Source organism: Lynx rufus, unplaced genomic scaffold (genome assembly GCF_022079265.1).
Source record: "Lynx rufus isolate CCGP_SWC_20201006 ecotype Redwood Valley unplaced genomic scaffold, mLynRuf1.p SCAF_34, whole genome shotgun sequence".
Classification (NCBI taxonomy): domain Eukaryota; kingdom Metazoa; phylum Chordata; class Mammalia; order Carnivora; family Felidae; genus Lynx; species Lynx rufus.
The window spans coordinates 3,506,433-3,525,148 of record NW_025814850.1 but is presented as its reverse complement, the minus strand read 5'-3'; the positions used below and the strand labels follow the sequence as shown (position 1 = coordinate 3,525,148).

Here is an 18,716-nt window from a genome sequence, read left to right as displayed (position 1 = left end):
TCTCTGGGTCCTGCCGACCAGCTCTGATCCTGGTGAGACTCTTGTGAACTTGATTTCATCCTGACCGTGGTGTTGATTTGGTGGAAACTCTAATTTATCACACAAGCTTCTTGCTGTCGGGTGGTGTTTCTTTATTCCCACACCCAGTCCACTCCATCATTAAAATGTGTCTTACAGATGAGGGGTCATTTATAATTGATAACCATGTCGGTAATGCTGGTGAATATTTCCGTAATTCTCTTTCCCTACATTTTTATAGCCATGTGTGTAGAGGCTAAGCAGTCTTGCCAGTGGCGATAAGAACAACCAGTGACAAATTGAGGTTAATGTTTATTGAGTACTTACTTTGTGCCAGACACTCTATAAGCATTTTACCTATATGATCTCATTCAGCCTTGAACACAGTCATAGGTGGGTGCTGTTACCGTGCCGGTTTTACGGGTAAAGGAATGAAGTCCGTGAACTTTAGGAACCTATTGTGGGGCCACAGCAGTGTGCCAACCAAAGCCGACCAACATCACCCTTTAAGGAAACCCCTTACCCACTAGCTATGGATTTACCTATTCTGGACATTTAATACCAATGGAATCATGCAATATGTGGCTTTTTGTGACCTCCTTCCTTCACTTAGTAGGTTTTCAGGGTTCATCCGTGTTGTAGCATGGGTCATGGCTGAATAATATTCCATTGTGTGAATACACCACAATTTGTTTTATCTTTTCAGTTAGTGGACATTTGTTCTATTCCTACTTTTTGGCTACTGTGAATAATATTGCTGTGAACACTCATGTACAGGTTTTTGTGCAGACATTGTCTTTTAATTCTCTTGGGTATATACCCATGAGTTCAATTGCTGACTCATATGGTAACTCTATGTTTAACTTTTAAGGAACTACCAAACTGTTCTCCACAGAGGCTGCACCATTTCACATTTCCGCCAGCAGCGTGTAGGAGTTCCATTTTCTCTACACCTTTGCCAACACTTGTTATTCTCTGTCTTTTTAATTTTTTAAAAATTTTTAATGTTTCTTATTTTAGAGAGAGACAGAGACAGAGAGAGACAGAGCATGAGTTGGGGAGAGGCAGAAAGAGAGGGAGACACAGAATCTGAAGCAGTCTCCAGGCTCCAAGCTGTCGGCACAGAGCCCGACACAGGGCTCGAACCCACGAACCGTGAGATCATGACCTGAGCCGAAGTCGGATGCTTAACTGATTGAATCACCCAGGTGCCCCTCTGTCTTTTTTATTATAGGCATCTTGGTAGGCATAAAGTAGTATCTTATTACGGTTTTGATTTGTATTTCACTACCGTCTAATGATATTGAGCATCTTTTCATGTACTTTCCATTTGTATACCTTTAGAGAAGTGTCTCTGTAAACCTTTGCCCATTTTTCAGTCAGATTATTTGTTCTAATATTATTGAATTGTAAGAGCTCTCTATATTCTGGATACTAGACCCTTATCAGATATATGATAATACTTGGATATAAGATATGCAGATTTTTTTCCTGTTCTATGGGTTATCTTTTTACTTTCTTGATAGTATCCTTTTGAAGCCCAAAAGCTTTTAGTGTTGATAAAGTCCAGCGTACCTATTTTTTATTGTTTACTTATTTGTTGGCTGTCACATAAGAAACCATTGCCTGACCCAAAGATTTATACCTGTTTCCTTCTAAGAGTTTTATAGTTTTAGCTCTTACTTTTAGGTCTTTGATCCATTTTGAGTTCATTTTTTATATGGTGTGAGGTAGGGGTCCAACTTTCTTCTTTTGCATGGGACTGTTCGCTTATCCCAGCACCATTTGTTGAAAAGACTATTCTCTCCCCACTGAAATGTCTTGGGCTGCAAATCAGTTGCCCATAAATGTATGGGTTGTTCACCAATGTTTGACTAGCATGTCTTGAAATGTTGTTTGGGGTTATGATGTAGATAAGAGCACACAGCTCAGCCAGAAGACATTAAGGTAGAAACTTGAGTTCTAAAATCCTTATGGAAATGAGCCCACATTAAGGGGAGTTTGGCACGTCTTCTGACCCAGTCTAAACCATTAGGGCAGATATGGGCAATCTCTTGGGCCCCGGGTAGCTTTGTTGTTGTATGAATCTGTATTCGCCCGTGACATACTCTATTGGTTCATAAACAAAGGAGGAGACAGCAAATAGTTCTAGTTCAGAAACAGAATGTGGATTCTCAGAAGCCTCAGGAGAAGGGGAGCAGCCACTAGCCAGTGCACATTTTAGAAGGCCCAGAGTAGTTTTCATGTGCGTGCGTGTGTGTGTGTACGTAAAGACAGTAACACTGGCTCCCCGTAGTCCCTGAAGCACCACTGAAGGGCAGGAAGAGGCAGTACCATTGGAAGAGTGAGCAGGGGCACACCCCATGTATACTTGCGTGCACACTCCTGCACCCCGTGTACACTGATCTCCGGCAACAGGTCCTGGGAACAGGAGGCATGTGGGACCCCAGATACGGCCCAGCTCTGGTGGACCAGCGCTTGCACCGGAGATCCCGGGCCCCGCATTTCCCTTGGCCACCCACTCTACCTCAGTCCCAGCTGGGGAGACACTTTGTGAGGCGTGTCAGAGGAAGGCTTGTGTGTAAGCAGAGGAGCACGGTGGGTGGATGACGAGGATGTTTTGTTTTTGAAATCCCCAGACAGCAGTTTTGCCTTCTTACCGCCGTCCCAATAGCCTTGGGCATTCTAGCTGACAGCTTGTCACACAGGTTTCTCTGTTTAAAAACTTCCAGGGTATTGTCGGAATTCAGCAAAGCCCAGGTAAACTCTGTGCCAACCAACGGACTGAGCGGACTGAGTGGAGAAATGGAGATTCCCACGGGGCGGGCCTCACTCCCCCTCCCCGGCCTGGAGGCCAGCATCCCTTTTGATGTGCCCGCAGAGCCCCTCCCGCCCCAAGCATCCTCTGGGACTCAAGATGGGGACCGCAAGCAGGAGCCGCCTCCCCAGGCACCTGGCACCCTGGGCTTGCTGCAGTTGGGCACTGCCAAAGCTGTCCCCTCGGTGAGCATTTTAGACCAGAGGCCTTCCAGTCCCGTGAGAGAGGCGGCGGCCAGAGCAGTCAGCCCGGGGAGCGGCCAGCAGAAGTCTCTGGAGGATGACGGAGCTGCACGGAGCCTTGGGGTGTCCTCACCCACCAGCCCGGTGAGTGATACAAGCTTTTCGGGGAGAGGTCTTGGGGAAATGTCTCAGAGCTGGTGCAGGGTCTCCCCAGCTAGCCACCCCGAGTGGTCTCTGCCTTGTCTCCATCAGCCCCTCATATCTGTCACGGCGGACGTGAGCCAGGCACGGTGCCAGTCCCTTCCCATGGGTCTCTCTTGTCCTCTCACATTGACCCTGTAGAGAAGATAATTCTCATCTGATCATAGACCCTGCACATAACCACTGCCACTTATCAGCTCAAGGCCTCGGGCAAGGCACTTTGCCTCACTGAGCCTTGGTTTCCTCCTCAGCTCTTGTTATTATTAAATTCAGATTTGCTAAAATACCAGACTTTGAGAATACTCATCTTGCAATATGAGCCAGGTTAGAACTGCACCATCCCATATGGTAACCACTAGCCACACGCGGCTGTTGAATGAGCATGTAAAATGTGGTTAGTCCAAACTGAGATAAGCTATGTGAAATAAACACTGGATCTTGAAGGCTTAGTCTGAAAAAAAAAGGTGAAATATCTCAATCATTTATCGATTATGTGTTACAATGAAAATATGTTTGATATTGGGTTAAATATAAAAGTTAATTACACGTGTTTCTTTTTACATTTTAAAAACGTGGCTAGTAGAACATTTAAAATGATACATGTGGCTGGAATTCTATTTCTGTTGGGCAGTGCAGCTCTAGAATGGGCCGGTCTCCTTTGTTGATAACCCCGAGGGAAGCCAGCCCTGGGAATCTCTTGCACAGAGCCATGGGTCAGAGGCTTGAGAACTATCGGCCCAGTGAAGCGGTTGTCAAAGCTGTGGACCTGAGCTCTTTGCCATTTCACATTTGTCCTTGAGGATGAATAGCCAGGGTAGGAAGTTGTATGCACGTGTGCACGCGGACATACAGAACCCCAGGTTTATCCCAGCTGCTGTCTGGGGTCACGTTAGGATATAGTCTTGCTTTTTCAGCTCCATCCGTGCGTATCTCTCATCCGGTAGCTTCCAGATCCTGTAACTCAGGATGGGGCCAAGGCCGTGAAATAGATTAGTGCGCGCGCGCACACACACACACACACACACACACACACACACACACACTTTTAAATAGCTTTATTGAGGTATAACTCATATACCATACAATTCACCTAATTAAAGTGTATAATTCCATTTTTTTTATATATTCACAAGGTTGTGCAGCCATCACTACAATCGAATTTGAAAATATTTTCATCCCCCATAAAAGAAATCCCTTGGGACGCCTGGGTGGCTCAGTCGTTTGAGGGTCTGACTTCAGCTCAGGTCATGATCTGTGGTTCACAAGTTCGAGCCCCATGTCGGGCTCTGTGCTGACAGCTCAGAGCCTGGAGCATGCTTCAGACTCCCTCTCTCTCTGCTCCTCCCCTGCTGATGCTCTGTCTCTATCTCTCTCTCAAAAAATAAATAAAAACATGTGAAAAGAAAAGAAAAGAAATCCCTTACCATTAGCAGTGACGCCCCATCCTCCTCCTCCGGCCTCACTCCTCTCATCCCCTGGCAACTACTTATTTCCTTTGTCTATAGATTTGCTATTCTGGACATTTCACAGAGATGGAATCATGTAATATGCAGCCTTTGGTGACTGGCTTCTTCCAATTAACATACTGTTTTCGGGATTCATCGTTGTCGGAGCCTGATCTGTGCTTCCGGGAGTAATAATTCATTGTAGATTCCTTTGTATGAACCCGTCACATTTTATTTTGTCCTTCATCAGTTGATAGACTTTTGTTTTTTTTCCCCCCATTTTTTTGGCTAATATAAATAACGCAGCAATGAACATTCATGTACAAGTTTTTGTGTGGGTGTATTTTTGATTGTCTTGGATGTATACCCAGCAGCAAAATCTCTGGGTCCCATGGTAAGTCTATATTTAACCTTCTGAGGAACTACCAAACTGTTTTCCAAAGCAGCGGCCCCATTTTATATTCCCACCCGCAATGTATTCCATCCTCACCAAGTTCTTACTGTCTTTTTAAAAATTGTCATTATAGCTAGCCGAGGGCACCAGCAGTATCTACTTACGGTTTTGATTTGCGTTTCTTGAATGACTAATGATGTCAAGCATCATCTTTTTTGTGTGACTTTTGGGCATTTGTAGATCTACTTTGGAGAAATGTCTATTCAGAACCTTGGCCCATTTTTATTTTATTTTGTTTATTTTTCACTTATTTATTTTGTGGGAGTGCTGGCATGAGTAGGGGAGGGGCAGACAGAGAAGGAGAGAGAGTCCCATGCAGGCTCCTTGCCGCTAGCACAGAGCCCGATGCAGGGCTTGAACTCACGAAACGTGAGGTCACAACCTGAGCCAAAACCAAGAGTCAGATGCTTAACCCACTGAGCTACCCAGGCACCCCTCGGCCCATTTTAAAATGGGATTATTTGTCTTTTTATTATTGAATTATAATAGTTCTTTATATATTCTGGATTGTATACCCTTATTAAATACATAATCAGCAACTGTTTCCTCCCATCCTGTGAGTTGTCGTTTCACTTTCTTGGTGGTAACATTTACAGCATAAATGTTTTCAATGTTGATAGAGTCCAATCTACCTATTTTTTTCTTTCACCATTTGTGCTTTTGGTGTCCCGTGTATACCCGTTTCCTAGCCCAAGGTCACAAAGATTGATGTGTTCTTCTAAAAATTTTATAGTTTTAGCTCTTACATTGAGATCTATGATCCATTTTTTTTTTCAACGTTTTATTTATTTTTGAGACAGAGAGAGACAGAGCATGAACGGGGGAGGGGCAGAGAGAGAGGGAGACACAGAATCGGAAACAGGCTCCAGGCTCTGAGCCATCAGCCCAGAGCCTGATGCGGGGCTCGAACTCACGGACCGCGAGATCGTGACCTGGCTGAAGTCGGACGCTTAACCGACTACGCCACCCAGGCGCCCCTCTATGATCCATTTTGAGTTGACTTTTGTATATGGTATAAGGACGAGGTCCAGCTCGATTCTTTTGCATATTGATGTACAGTGGTACCAGCACCATTTGTTCAAAAGACTATTATTTCCCCCTTTAGAACGTTTTCGAGGAATGCTGTAAAGTGATCTTTAGTACACATCTCAGTGAGTAATTATATACGACGTACCCTCTATGGCCACCCTCCAGATGGAAACATAGAACATTTCCAGCCCACCAGAAGGCTCTCTCATGCCTTGTCCCATTGTTCCCCTCTAAAGGAAGCCTCTATTCTGACTTCTAGCACTGTAGATTAATGTTTCCTATTGTTCGACTTCATTCGTATGGAAGGAACTGTACAATGCATACTCTTTTGCTTCTTTCACTGAGCATTATGTCTGTGGGGTTCACCTGTGCATATAGCATGAGGCTATAGTTTGTTCTTCTCCATTGTTCTGTAGCATTCCATTGTAAGAGTATATCACAGTGCATCTATCCATTCTCCTGCTAACAGACATTTGGGTTGTTTCCAGGTTTGGGCTATTATGATGAAAGCTGATGTGAACGTTCTTACATCTGTATTTTGGTGAACCCCTCTGCACTCTTTTCTGGGGGTATATATCTAGGAGCGGAATTGCCCAGTCATTGGGAAGGCATATGTTTACCTTTAGTGCATACTGCCAAGCGGTTTTCTAACAGTGCTTGCATTGACTTGTACTCACATTGGCAATATGTGAGCATTTTCATTGCTTTTTATCCTAGCCAGTGGGTCATCAGTCTTTTTCATTTCAGCCACTCTAATAGGTGTGTAGTGGGACCTCACTGTGGTTTTAATTTGCATTTCCCTGATGACTAACGATCTTGATACCTTTTCGTTTGCTTATTGGCTGTTGGAAGTCTCTAAGTCATTGCTTCATTCTTAAATTGAGTTGTGTGTATTTCCTGATTCATTGGTAGAGGCTCTTTACATATTATGGATATGTCTTTTATTAGAGAAAAAAATATGTCGCATATACATATAGCAAACGTTTCTTCAAGTCTATGGCTTGCCTGTTTTTTTAACGTTTATTTATTTATTTTGAGAGAGAGTGTGTACGCTCATGCGCGTGCAGAAAAAGAGGGAGAGAGGAATGCCTGGGTGGCTCAGTCGGCTAAGCTCAGGTCATGATCTCGCAGTTCACGAGTTCGAGCCGTGCGTCGGGCTCTGTGCTGACAGCTTGGAGCCTGGAGCCTGCTTTGGATTCTGTGTCTCCATCTCTCTCTCTCTGCCCCTTGCCCACTTGCACTCTGTCTCTCTCTCTCTCTCTCAAAAATAAACATTAAAAAACAAAAGAAAAAGAGAGGGAAAGAGAGAGAATCCCAAGCAGTCTCCACACTGTCAGTGCAAAGCCTGACTTAGGGCTTGAACTCACAAACTGTGAGATCATGACCTGAGCCGAAATCAAGAGTTGGATGCTTAACTGATTGAGCCACCCAGGTGCCCCTATGGCTTGTGTTTTAAATCTCTTAATGGTATTTTTCGTGGAGCAGAAATTCTTGGTTTTAATGCTCTTCAATTTATTGGCCTCTCTGTGGTTTACGTATTTTGTGTCTATTTTTAAGATCTCTACCCAAAGCTGTGAAGACCCCTGTATTTTCATCTAGAAGCTTTGTTGTTTTACCTTTTGCAATTAGATTTGTGATCCACTTGGGATTAAGTTTTGTGTATGGTGTGAGGTAAGAGTCAAAAGTCACGTTTTGTCCATACAGATATCGGACTGACTAGCACCACTGACTGAATGTGACTGTATAAGCCATGTAGCTGTATAATGAGGGTCACAGTCTCCATTTTTTACTATCCTGAAGAGTCTTCAGGGCCCAGAATGTCAGAGGACTCTGAAGGTTTTGAGCCGACAACTGTCAACACCCTGAAGGGTAAAGAAGAACGACTCCACAGCCCCCGGCTTGAGCTGGAAGCAGGGGGCTACCCCTAGGTTCTGGGGCTGCGCGCCCTAGCAGGATGCCACAGAGTGGCGTTGACCAAGCTGAGTTCACTCCCATCCGAGACCTGACTCGTGTTGTGTCTCAGCTCCGACATCCTGTCTTGCCAGGGTCCCAGAGCTGATGGGACAGGGCAGCTTAACTTGTCACCCAAGCTCCTCGGCTCACCGGGCGTTGCTCCTCTGGCCTCCGGCAGCTTCTGCCACCGCAGGCTCCTTTCAGCCCCAGGCTTTTCCATTTGCCATTCCATCTGCCCGGACCCTTTCCCAGCTCGCCCCTTTTCCTCACCCTTGTCTCCACCTTCCCCCAGCACCCTGTCCCAAAAGCACCGTCCCCAGTGACTCCCTTTCCCATTTGCCTGCTTCACTTGATTTCCTGCCTCTGGACTCGAATATCGGCTCCGTGATACGGAAGAGCATGTCTGTTCCCTTCTGTAAGGTCAGCTCTGCACACCGTACCTGGGTGAGTGCAGGCGTAATTAATGGTTCTCGAACTCTCAGAGACTCTCGAGATGCCAGCTTGGGAGTTTACGGTGAAAAGTAGGCCGCCAAGTGCATGGGCTGGGCTGGTGGGTCTGACCAGGGCGGGCTCCGCCTCCCTGCAGGCCTCAGGGGACTCAGGTTGCTGAGAGCCCACAGGGCCCACTCATCCCTCCACTAAGTGGATAGTCGCTGGGCACTCCCGTGCAGCCCACCTGGTGGACCCCCGGCTCTGCCCCGCGTGTCACCCCTGTGAGTCTCATTTTCCTGTGCTTCTGTCACTTAGTCACTGCCATTTATTTGACACTTTGGTGGCGTGGGGTGGGGGGGGGGGTGAGTAGAGGGTTCTGACTGTCAAGTCGTATAACCATGAGAGCCATTCAGTCTTTCTTTAAAAAAGAAACAAAAAACATTATTTTAAATTCATTCACCACAGAGGCCCTGCGCTGGGCCAAGCACCATACTTGGTACGGTGATGGGACAGGACGGACAAGGGCCCTGCTCCTTGGGGACAGACACTGGATCAGGCAAGTCATTACCCACATCATAATTACACTGGTGACAAGTGCCAGGAAGGAGAGGGGCCGGGAGTGGGGGAGCTAAGGGGACTTCTATTTGTGGACTCCGGGGGGCTGTGAACGGATTTCTCAGTTGCACTCCAGAGGACAGTCTGGATTCTAAGACTTCACCCAGTGAAAGTGGCATTCCTCTGTCTCGGGCCCCTCGTGGCAGGTGCTGCCATGGCTTTGACCCGTGGTCTGTGGTGGTTTCCTCCACTGTTAGAGCGGCAGGGAACTGGCCAGATGTGGGGGCTTGAATGAGCAGAAGGTAGGAAGGTAGGTGGTAGGAAAGGGGAGGGGGAACAGTGGGGTGCTCCCCCCACACCCCGCTTCGTGACCGGGGGCCCTGGCTGGGGCACAGCTACAGAGCTCTGTCCAGGCCTGTGTGCAGTAGCTCCAAGGACCCAGTGTTCCCACTGGTTTTGTCTGTTGTCTAAGAGAACAAAAGATGTTTCCTGGAGTATCATTTCCTGGGGGCTGACCTGTGGCTGCTGGACTGTGTCTGAACATTTCCCGGTCGTCTCCCTCGCCTCCTCGGAGAGAGAAGCCCTCACCAGTGAACTTATATCACCTCACAATTCACATTTGTCTCCTTCCTTCCAGTCCCCTTGCCCCAGCCTTGTTATTTTATGCCAAAGACGTTTGATACTCAAGAATTATTCCCTCATCTGTGATAACTCTGTGCCAGGCAGAAAGAAGAGTGGCCATTGCATACAGCTTGGTAGGTGCTGGGTGGGGTGGGCAAAGAATGCCGTGGGAGCCCCGAGGAGTCCCTGACCCAGCTAGGCAGCGGGAGGAGTGTAGGCTGGGGAATAGTCAGGAAAGCTTCCCAGAGGAGGTGATGGACGGCCCCTGAGCTGAGTCTTAAGGAATAGTGAGCTGGGAGGCCGCAGGACTTCCCAGGTGTGTGTGCCAGGCTCTGTGGGGCTCCTGGCCATTTTCCTCGGGGAGCTCCCCTGGGTCTCTATGGCCCAGGCAGGCCTTGTTCAGAATCTTGTGTTGCAAATGCTTCCCAAGTAGCCACCCTGATTGACACATTGTCCTGTCACTGACTGAAGGAAGCACCTGCTAATTCCGAGGGTTTTCAGAGGGAGCCCTGGAGCCCAGCTCTGAGGCCCCGATACTCGCGACTCAGAGTTCTCCACTCTTGGCTTAAGGTGCCATAAAGCATCTGAATGGATTAAAGTGTGCAAACCAATCCCTCTAGGGCAGCCTCAGCCTTACTCCCCTTCCGCGTGTACGGGAGCAGAGAGGGCAGTCTCGTTTAGGGGGTGGAAATAGCAACTTCAGGGTGAGGTTGGTGACACTTAACAAAATAGCTGGGCTGGACCCACCTCTCGTGTGAGTCACTTCCTCTGTGTAGACAGCCACTTAGGGCAGTCCAGCCAGCTTTCTTCTTGCCTCTGCTCATCCATGCTTAGGCACAGAAAGGCAGGGAGTGCTTGAAATGGGGGAGGGGGGAAGCTAAAATCCCTTCCCACAATTCTGTGACCCCAGACCCACCCCACTTCTCCCACTGGTGAGCAGCTTCAGTCTCAGACAGCTACAGAAGGGGTCCTGGGTCCTGCTCACCCATGCCTCCCTCATCTCAAACCCTATAAGCAGGGCTGACAAACTGTAGTCCTTCAATAACTGGTGCTGGGATGATGGGATGTCCACCTGCGACAAAATAAAGGTAGACCCCTTCCTCACACCATACACAAGAATTAACTCAAAATCAGTTGGAGACTTAGGGGAGCCTGGGTGGGGTGGCTCAGTCGGTGAAGCCTCCGACTTCGGTTCAGATCATGGTTCGTGAATTCGAGCCCCACGTCGGGCTCTGTGCTGACGGCTCAGAGCCCGGAGCCTGCTTCCGATTCTGTGTCTCCCTCTCTCTCTCTGACCCCCCCCCCACTCTCTCGCTGTCTCTCTCAAAAATAAATAAACATTAAAAAAATTTTTTTAATAGGTAAAGAATTCGAATAGACATTTCTCCAAAGAAGATCTACTGGTGTCCACTGAGCACGTGAAAAGATGCTCGGTGTCATTGTCCTTAGACACTGGGGCAATTGCAAACCCAAACCACAAGACGGTACTTCACACACGTGAGGATGGCTATAATCAAACAGATAATAAAAACGTTGGAAAGGATGTGGAGAAATTGGAATCCCCATATGTGGTGGGAATGTAAAATGGTGTAGTCACTTAAGGAAAGAGTTTGGAAATTCCTCAGAAAGTTAGACACAGTTACCGAATGGCCCATCAGGTGCACTCATAGATATGTACCCAACGGAAAGGAAAACATACGTCCACACAGAAATGGTTACGTGAATGTTCGTGGCAGCATTATTCATAATTGCCCCAAAGCAGAGACAACCCAGATGTCCATCAGCTGATGAACGGACAGACCAAATGTGCTACATCCATACCTTGGAGTACTAGTTAGTAATAAAGAAATACTGATGCCTGCCACAACATGGATGGACCTAGAAAACCTGATGTTCAGAGAGAAGGCAGACACAAAGACCACATTTAGAAGATTCCTTTTATATTGGGGCACCTTGGTGGCTCAGTTGAGCGTTCAACTCTTGATTTTGGCTCCGGTCGTGATCCCAGGTTCGTGAGACTGAGCCCCACGTCAGGCTCCACACTGAGTGTAGAGCCTGCTTAGGATTCTGTCTCTCTCTTTCTCTGCCTGTCTGTCCCCCTCCCCTGCTGATGCTGTCTCCCCCACACACACCCCAAAATCAATATACATACAAATGAATAAAAAGACAAACCATAAATGAAGATTCTGTTTATGTAAACAGAATGGACAGATCTCTAGAAACAGAAAGTAGATTAGTGGTGGCCTAGAACTGGAGCGGTTGAGGGGAAATGGGGACTGACTGCTCCCGAGCACGGGGTTTCTTTCTGGAGGAATGTAAATGTTCTGAAGTTCGTGGTGCTGGTTGCACAACTCCGTGAATACACTGAAACTATTCAGTCGTGCGCTCTAAATGGGTTCCTTTGATGATCGGTGAATTGTGTCTCCATCAAGATGTCTGTAAACCTTCAAACACCACCTATGTCTTCCCTCCCTTCCCACTAGAAGAGCAGGAGCTGGATTTCAGAGGATGACTTCTACCGGCCTCCCCAGGAGCCGCCCGCAGAGAGCCCTTCAGAACACTCCGTGGCTTCTTCCGGAGGGACTCCGGAGTCCAGGCCTGGGCTCCTCCGGCATTTTTCTCAAGGGCCAAGGAAAAGCCACTCCACGGGGGCCTTAGACCAAGCGTGCGTGCCTTCCCCAGGAGGCCGGCCAAGCAGGGCAGCGGCGGCCCAGGAGCACCAGAACTTCAGCGTGGTGCACCGCAGGCAGATGGGTAGGTGACCGCAGGGTTCCAGTGACCTTGCCGCGGGGACAGTGCCTCTCGGAGAGCAGTGCCAGAGCCCTCTTTTCCATTACCGGTTGGGTAGTGTATTCTCATGAGCAAAACCTCTTCCCAAAATGTAATCAGGAACACCCTTGCTGAGTAATTCAGGGAAGCATTTCAGGAAAAGTGCTATATTTTCTCATGAGAGCTCCACAGTATCATGCCCCCAAACCTGTTTCATATATTGAAATACTGAAACTCTCCCCCCGAGGTCGTGTGACTATGCACTACTCTGGGTTCTGCCTGTAGCTCAGAGCAAACCCTGCCTCCGGAAGGCGTTTCAGTGCCCCTTCCCGAGACCTCTGTCTTCGATGGTTTGTTTAACAGCTCTGGTGGGGGTGTATCAGCTCTGCCATCTGTTAGCCGTCCTCTGTGCGCTGTTTACAATGAGGCCAGCTCGAGTTCCGCACCCTGTGCAATTCTAAAAAGCATTCAGTAACCATAAGCGAATTTCTCCACAACCCCCACAAACAGAAAAGTCTGCCCTGGAGCCGGTCTCTTTCTCACTTCATTTTCTGTTTGCCGTGACCCAGCAGACGATTCCGGCCAGGTTCCTAGCTCAGGAGAGCCCTGGTCTCCACACTGGCTTCTTTTAGGTTTTTCTTGTAGTCCGTGTAACCATGCCAGAGAAAGTGTGCCTCATGCCTAGGCCGTCAGGTTCCCTGAAGGGTAGGAAGACCCTATACAATTATCTGAAATCTCCAAGGCTAGTTCAGGCTGCGGAAGAGAGAATTGTGCGTCCTTTGGACCCCCCAGTTGCTGGCAGAGCCCTAGGAACCAGGGAGCATAGAGGGTTGTGTGGTGTCCAGGCACACGCTCATTCAGCGGGTATTTATTAAGTATCTGTGCTGTGCCAGGCTGTTCTGGGTGCTAGGGACACAGCAGGAAGCAAAGCAACGTCCCTGTCTTCACCCTAGTGCAAGAGGCAGGGAAGAAGGGAATTAACAAGTAAATGTATTGTATGGACTGGTGATAATAATTGCTATGGAGACCTTGGGGAGTGCCACGGCAGGGGAGCGTACTATTTCATATGGGTGGCCAAGGAAGCCCTCACAGATAAGGTGACATTTGAGGAGATGTGCAGGGAGAGAGGCAGGAAGGCACGGGCCGACCTGTGTGGCTCCAGCAGGGGAACAGATGCAAAGATCCTGCCATGGGCACGTGCCCAGGAAACCAAGGAGATGGGAAGGGGGTGGTTAGAGATGAGGGCGGAGTGACGGAGGGCCTCGCGGGCCACAGAAGGGACGTTAGCTTTCCCTCCGAGGGAGATGGCAGTCATTGCAGGGTTTGGGGCAAAGGGACGTGATCTGACTTCCTTTAAATGGGGAGTCATCCTGGCTCGTATGTTGAAGGACCTCAGGGGAGAGAGACCAGTCAGGAGGCTCTCGCCACAAGCCAGGCCAGGGGTGACAGCCGTCGGAGCCCGTGTGGTAGCGGTCGAGGTGGTGAGAAGCAGAGGGTTCCGGATGTGCCAGCAGGATTCGCTGATGGGCTGCGTGTGTATGTGTGTGACAGAAAGGAAAGGTTTTTAGCCCAAGCAGCTCGAAGGATGCAGTTTGCCATTTATGAGATGAGGGATGTTGGGAGAAGAGCTGGTTTGCAGTGGGAGGGGCAGGAATTGATTTTTGGGCATGTCAATTTTGAGATGCCTATTAGATATCAGCCCTACATGGCACAGGTGGAGATCTGAACCTGAAGTTCAAGGGCGAGGTTCAGGCTGGAGATAAACGCTGGGGAGCTGTTGGCATAAAGCCCTGAGCGTAGGCACGATCAGGTAGGAGGCGGGTGTCAGTGGAGAGGGGGACCCAGGACTGAGCTCTGCGGTGCTCCAATGTTGACATGTCTAGGAGAGGTGGAGGAGTGAGCCCGGGGGACAGAAGAGTGGCCCGTCGTGGCGGAGGAGTACCCAGAGTGGCGCCTCAGCAGCCGTGTGAGGGAAGTGTCTCATGAGGGAAGGAGGGTCTCAGCTGTGTCCTGAGATGCTGATGGGTCAGGCCAGATTGGCACCAAGGATTAGCCTTGGGATTTGGTGACAAGGAGGGCATGGGGCTTCCCAAGTGCCGTTTCAGTGGAAGGAGGGGACAAAAACCTGACTGGAGCAGATTCAAGATGGAACGGGAGCAGGGGAACCAGAGACAGCTGTGACACCTCCTCGAGGTTTTCTGTAAAGGGGACAGAGGAACAGGGTGGTAATTAGAAATGTGAGTGCCATCAAGAAAGCTATTTTTAAAGATGGCAGAAATAACAGCGTGTTTGTGTGCTGATGGGAACGAGCCAGGAGGGAAGGGAGAAAGCAGTGACACGGTGGGGGGTGGCGGGGGGGGCTGCTGGAGAGACGTCCCTGTCCTTGAGTGGGCGGTGGGGAGGGGTCCCCTGTGCAGACGGAGGAGTTGGCCTCAGACTGAGCCGGAAGTTCATCCCCGGTGACAAGGGGGAAGTCTGAGTGTGGGTACAGATGCCATAGTGAGGGCTCTGTGGAGGTAATTTTTTTAGTCCTTTTTTTTTTCTTTTCTCTCAGTAAAATTCAGGAACAAGGTCAACAGCTGAGGGTGCGGATGGGACGAAGGCACTCCTGAAGCGTTCTCGCGGCAGCCCCTGTCCCCACCCGCTGCAGGGCCTCGGGAGGTAGAGGCTTGGCCCGCCGTCTAAAGTGCCTCTTTCTGCCCCCAGGGCTGTCCAACCCATTCCGGGCTCTCATGAAGCTGGGCACCGTGGAGCGGCGGGGGGCGATGGGCATCTGGAAGGAACTCTTCTGCGAGCTCTCCCCTCTGGAGTTCCGCCTCTACCTGAACACCGAGGAACGCACCTGCGTGGAGAACTGCTCCCTGCTGCGCTGCGAGGCCGTGGGGCCAGCCCACGGCGACGGCCGCTTCGAGCTGGTCTTCTCTGGCAGGAAACTGGCCCTGCGGGCCTCCTCCCAGGACGAAGCCGAGGACTGGCTGGACCGGGTGCGGGAGGCCCTACAGAAGTGCCGGCCCCAGCAGGAGGATGAGTGGGTGAACATCCAGTACCCGGAGCAGCCCGAGGACCCCCCAGACGCCCCCCAGGGTGGCCTCCCCTCCCACCCGGACCCACCCACTGAGCCCGAGACTCTCCAGGGCACGCAGTTCTGTTGGTCCTCTGCCCAAGTTCCCGAGCCAGACGCTATTAAAGAATCCCTTCTGTACCTGTACACGGACAGGACCTGGATGCCCTATATTTTTTCCTATCCTTGGAGTCTCTGAAATGCTTCCAAGTGAGAAACGAGAAAATGTTAAGTGACAGCCACGGAGTTGAGACCATCCGAGACATCCTGCCAGACACGAGCCTCGGGGGCCCATCTTTCTTCAAAATCATCAAGGCCAAGGCCGTCCTGAAGCTGCAGGCCGGGAATGCTGAGGAGGCCGCCCTGTGGAGGGAGGTGGTGCGCAAGGTCCTGGCATCCTACTTGGAGAAGGCCGAGGAGGCGGTGACACTGGGTGGGAGTCTGGACGAAAACTGTCAGGAGGTGCTGAAGTTCGCCACGCGGGAGAACGGCTTCCTGCTGCGGTACCTCGTGGCCATCCCCACGGAGAAAGGCCTCGACTCCCAGGGCTGCTTCTGTGCAGGTGCCCCCTTGCTGTCCCGCCACCCCGAGCCTGCCCGCCTCACTCTGCCTCGGGTGGGGCTCCCGATGTAGGCTCTCTGCCCTTTCCTGGCTCTCCACGAGCGCCCCCATGCCACCCCTGGGATGTTGCAGCAGACGTAGCCTCTGCTCCTCCCCAGCACCCACCGAGGCCAGCAGCCCTGAGGGTTGGGACCTGTGGGTGCACAGCTCTGCCGGGTGCTGCTCTCTCTGCTCAGGGAGCTCCATCCAGGGAGCTGTGCTCTCCGCCCCCTTCATTATTATATCACCCTATCATTGGATTCTTTTGGAGCAGGGGCACGGCACCCTTCCAGATACTTCTGCATGCTTTTGCAAGTGCACACAGTCTTTCTCGCTTAACAAAAATGGGCTCATCCTACTGAGTGCTGTGCAATAGAACATTCTCCGATGGTGAAAATATCCTAGATCTGTGCTGTCTAATACGGTAACTACAAGCCATCTGTGGCCCCTGAGGACTTCAAATGTGGCTAGTGTGACTAAGGAACCAAATTTTCAGTTTAACTTAAAGGTATTTAAATTGAAATGGGCGCCTGTGGCTTGTGGCCACCGTATGGGCCAGCACAGCTGTATATATTGTTCTGCAACTTGGTTTTGTTCTACTGAGGAATGTATTATGGATATCATTCTACGTCAGTACATCTGCTGTATCATTACTGTCCTCAAGCCTGATTCTTCTGTGTGGGACCACCGGGCCAGCTGCTTTGTTTGGGTTATTTAACTTAGTCCTAACAATAACCTGTCCTGTGGTGAAGCCAGATGCGGACCTTGACGGTCCTAGAGCCTCGCTCTGGCCGTGTCCCCGCAGGGCCTCTCCACCCCATTGCTTTTCAAGGCAGTGAGATATTCCATGGCTCACGTTCCATTTCTAGCTCTTCTCCCCGACCCAGACCCCTGTTTCCATCACCTTCGGTTCTCCAGGGGGACTGTGAGGATTTTGCCCTGCCGCAGGGTGCCCTAGCAGGAGACGCGGCTGCAGGTGGTTTGGGGACCATCCTGTTGTCTGGAGCCTGTGGGACCGGAGGGAAAGTCTGCTTCGGGCATCCGGAAGGAAGTGGTCTGCGGTTTTCTTCCTGCAGAAGACATTTTCAAGTCCCTGCTCACTCCCTCCTCACACCCGCCAACCCCTAACACTCACGCTCTGCCCTTTCCGCCTGTGGGTGTTGGGCTCGGGGAGGAGGCCAGGCCCCCCAGGGCTGGTGGGGAGGGTCCCCCAGTGGGTGTGAATGCTGGCAGGGGGCGGCTCTCACTGTGCCTCTCACCCGCCAGCCCTCAGGCCGAGACTGAATCTGGGGGCTTGGGCTTCCTTCCTGCTGCAGGCATGGCTTTGTGGCCGGGTGGATGCCCACCGCCGGCATCCGGCTGTATTTCATGGTTCACAGGGCACTTTCAAAGCCTCAGCTCCTTTAAACTTGGTCATCACCCCCACAGGAGAGCAAGGAGCAGCTGAATTTTATAGATACTGAAATGGAACCTCGTAAAACCTCGACGAAGGTTAGGATGAGGCAGCTATTAGGCAGAAGAGCCAGCCCTTCTCGTCCCAAGGCCAGAGGGCCTCTTTCCCCTGGCCCTGTGGGAGGCAGGCATGTGCTCAGGATCTGAGCCCCACTCTGACTCTCACCGCCCGCCGCTGTGGAGGGACCTCCAGCAGAGGAGCTGAAGCCGGACCCTGCACCACTGTCCTGAGATGTCCGGCCTCTCTGACTCCAAGCTGGCACCAGGCAGTGTCCAGACGGTCCTGCCTCCGGTTGGCCTCCCCACCTACTCCCTGCCTGTCGGCCGGCCCCATGGCCCCAGCTCCTACCCTGCTTGCTGAGGCGCTGACTCGGTTGCTTCCGTTTCTGGACCCCAGTGGAGGGGTGGGCCTACGGGAGGTTGGCATTGGTGAGCAAGCAGTGGGAACACTGAACACAGGCAGCTAGGTAGAAGAGGATGTGGGCTCTAACACCAACCCAACCCAAATCCGATTACCGGCTCTGCCACTTAGTCGTCCTGTGACTGGGCAGGTCTCCTGACCTCTCTGTGCACCGACTGCTTCGGCTGCAAAATGACAGCAATAATTGTAACGGTGTTTTGTCGTAAAGACTAAGTAATGGGGTTGTTTCTCAGCGGTGGGCATGTGAGTGACGGTTGTTTGATCTTTGTGTCCTCCTTTTATGTCTGCCCCTTCCTTAAATAGCAGGTCCTTCTGCCTAGGAGCTTCTGCGTTGTCCCCAGACTCTGGCCCCGCCACTGCTCACTCTCCTGCCGTCCCTCTCCCCAGGCTGCTCCCGGCAGATTGGCTTCTCGTTTGTACGACCCAAGCTTTGTGCCTTCTCTGGCCTCTATTACTGCGACATCTGCCACCAGGACGATGCCTCGGTGATTCCGGCCAGGATCATCCACAACTGGGACCTCACCAAGCGCCCGGTAAGCCTTGGGCCCAACCAGTCGTGGCCACACAGGGCTGAGGAGTGACAAAGGAATGGTCGCTCCCCTTTGTTGCTGCTCTTTGTGTGGAGGAGTTTGGCTCTAGGGAATTTAGGGTCACTGGTTCAGGCCCCATGATGGTGGGAGGGCCAACCAAGAAAAACCTGTGCTG

General features: G+C 50.7%; 1 protein-coding gene across 1 annotated transcript in view; it reads left to right on the top strand.

The window, feature by feature from the left end:
* Positions 1–18,716, top strand: part of LOC124522172 (pleckstrin homology domain-containing family M member 1-like) — a 75,323-nt gene that overhangs the window by 15,595 nt on the left and 41,012 nt on the right. The window contains 5 exon segments of the mRNA XM_047093451.1: positions 2,751–3,162; positions 12,192–12,462; positions 15,184–15,714; positions 15,717–16,100; positions 18,399–18,544. Of these exon segments, the coding sequence (XP_046949407.1) occupies positions 2,751–3,162; positions 12,192–12,462; positions 15,184–15,714; positions 15,717–16,100; positions 18,399–18,544 (1,744 nt within the window).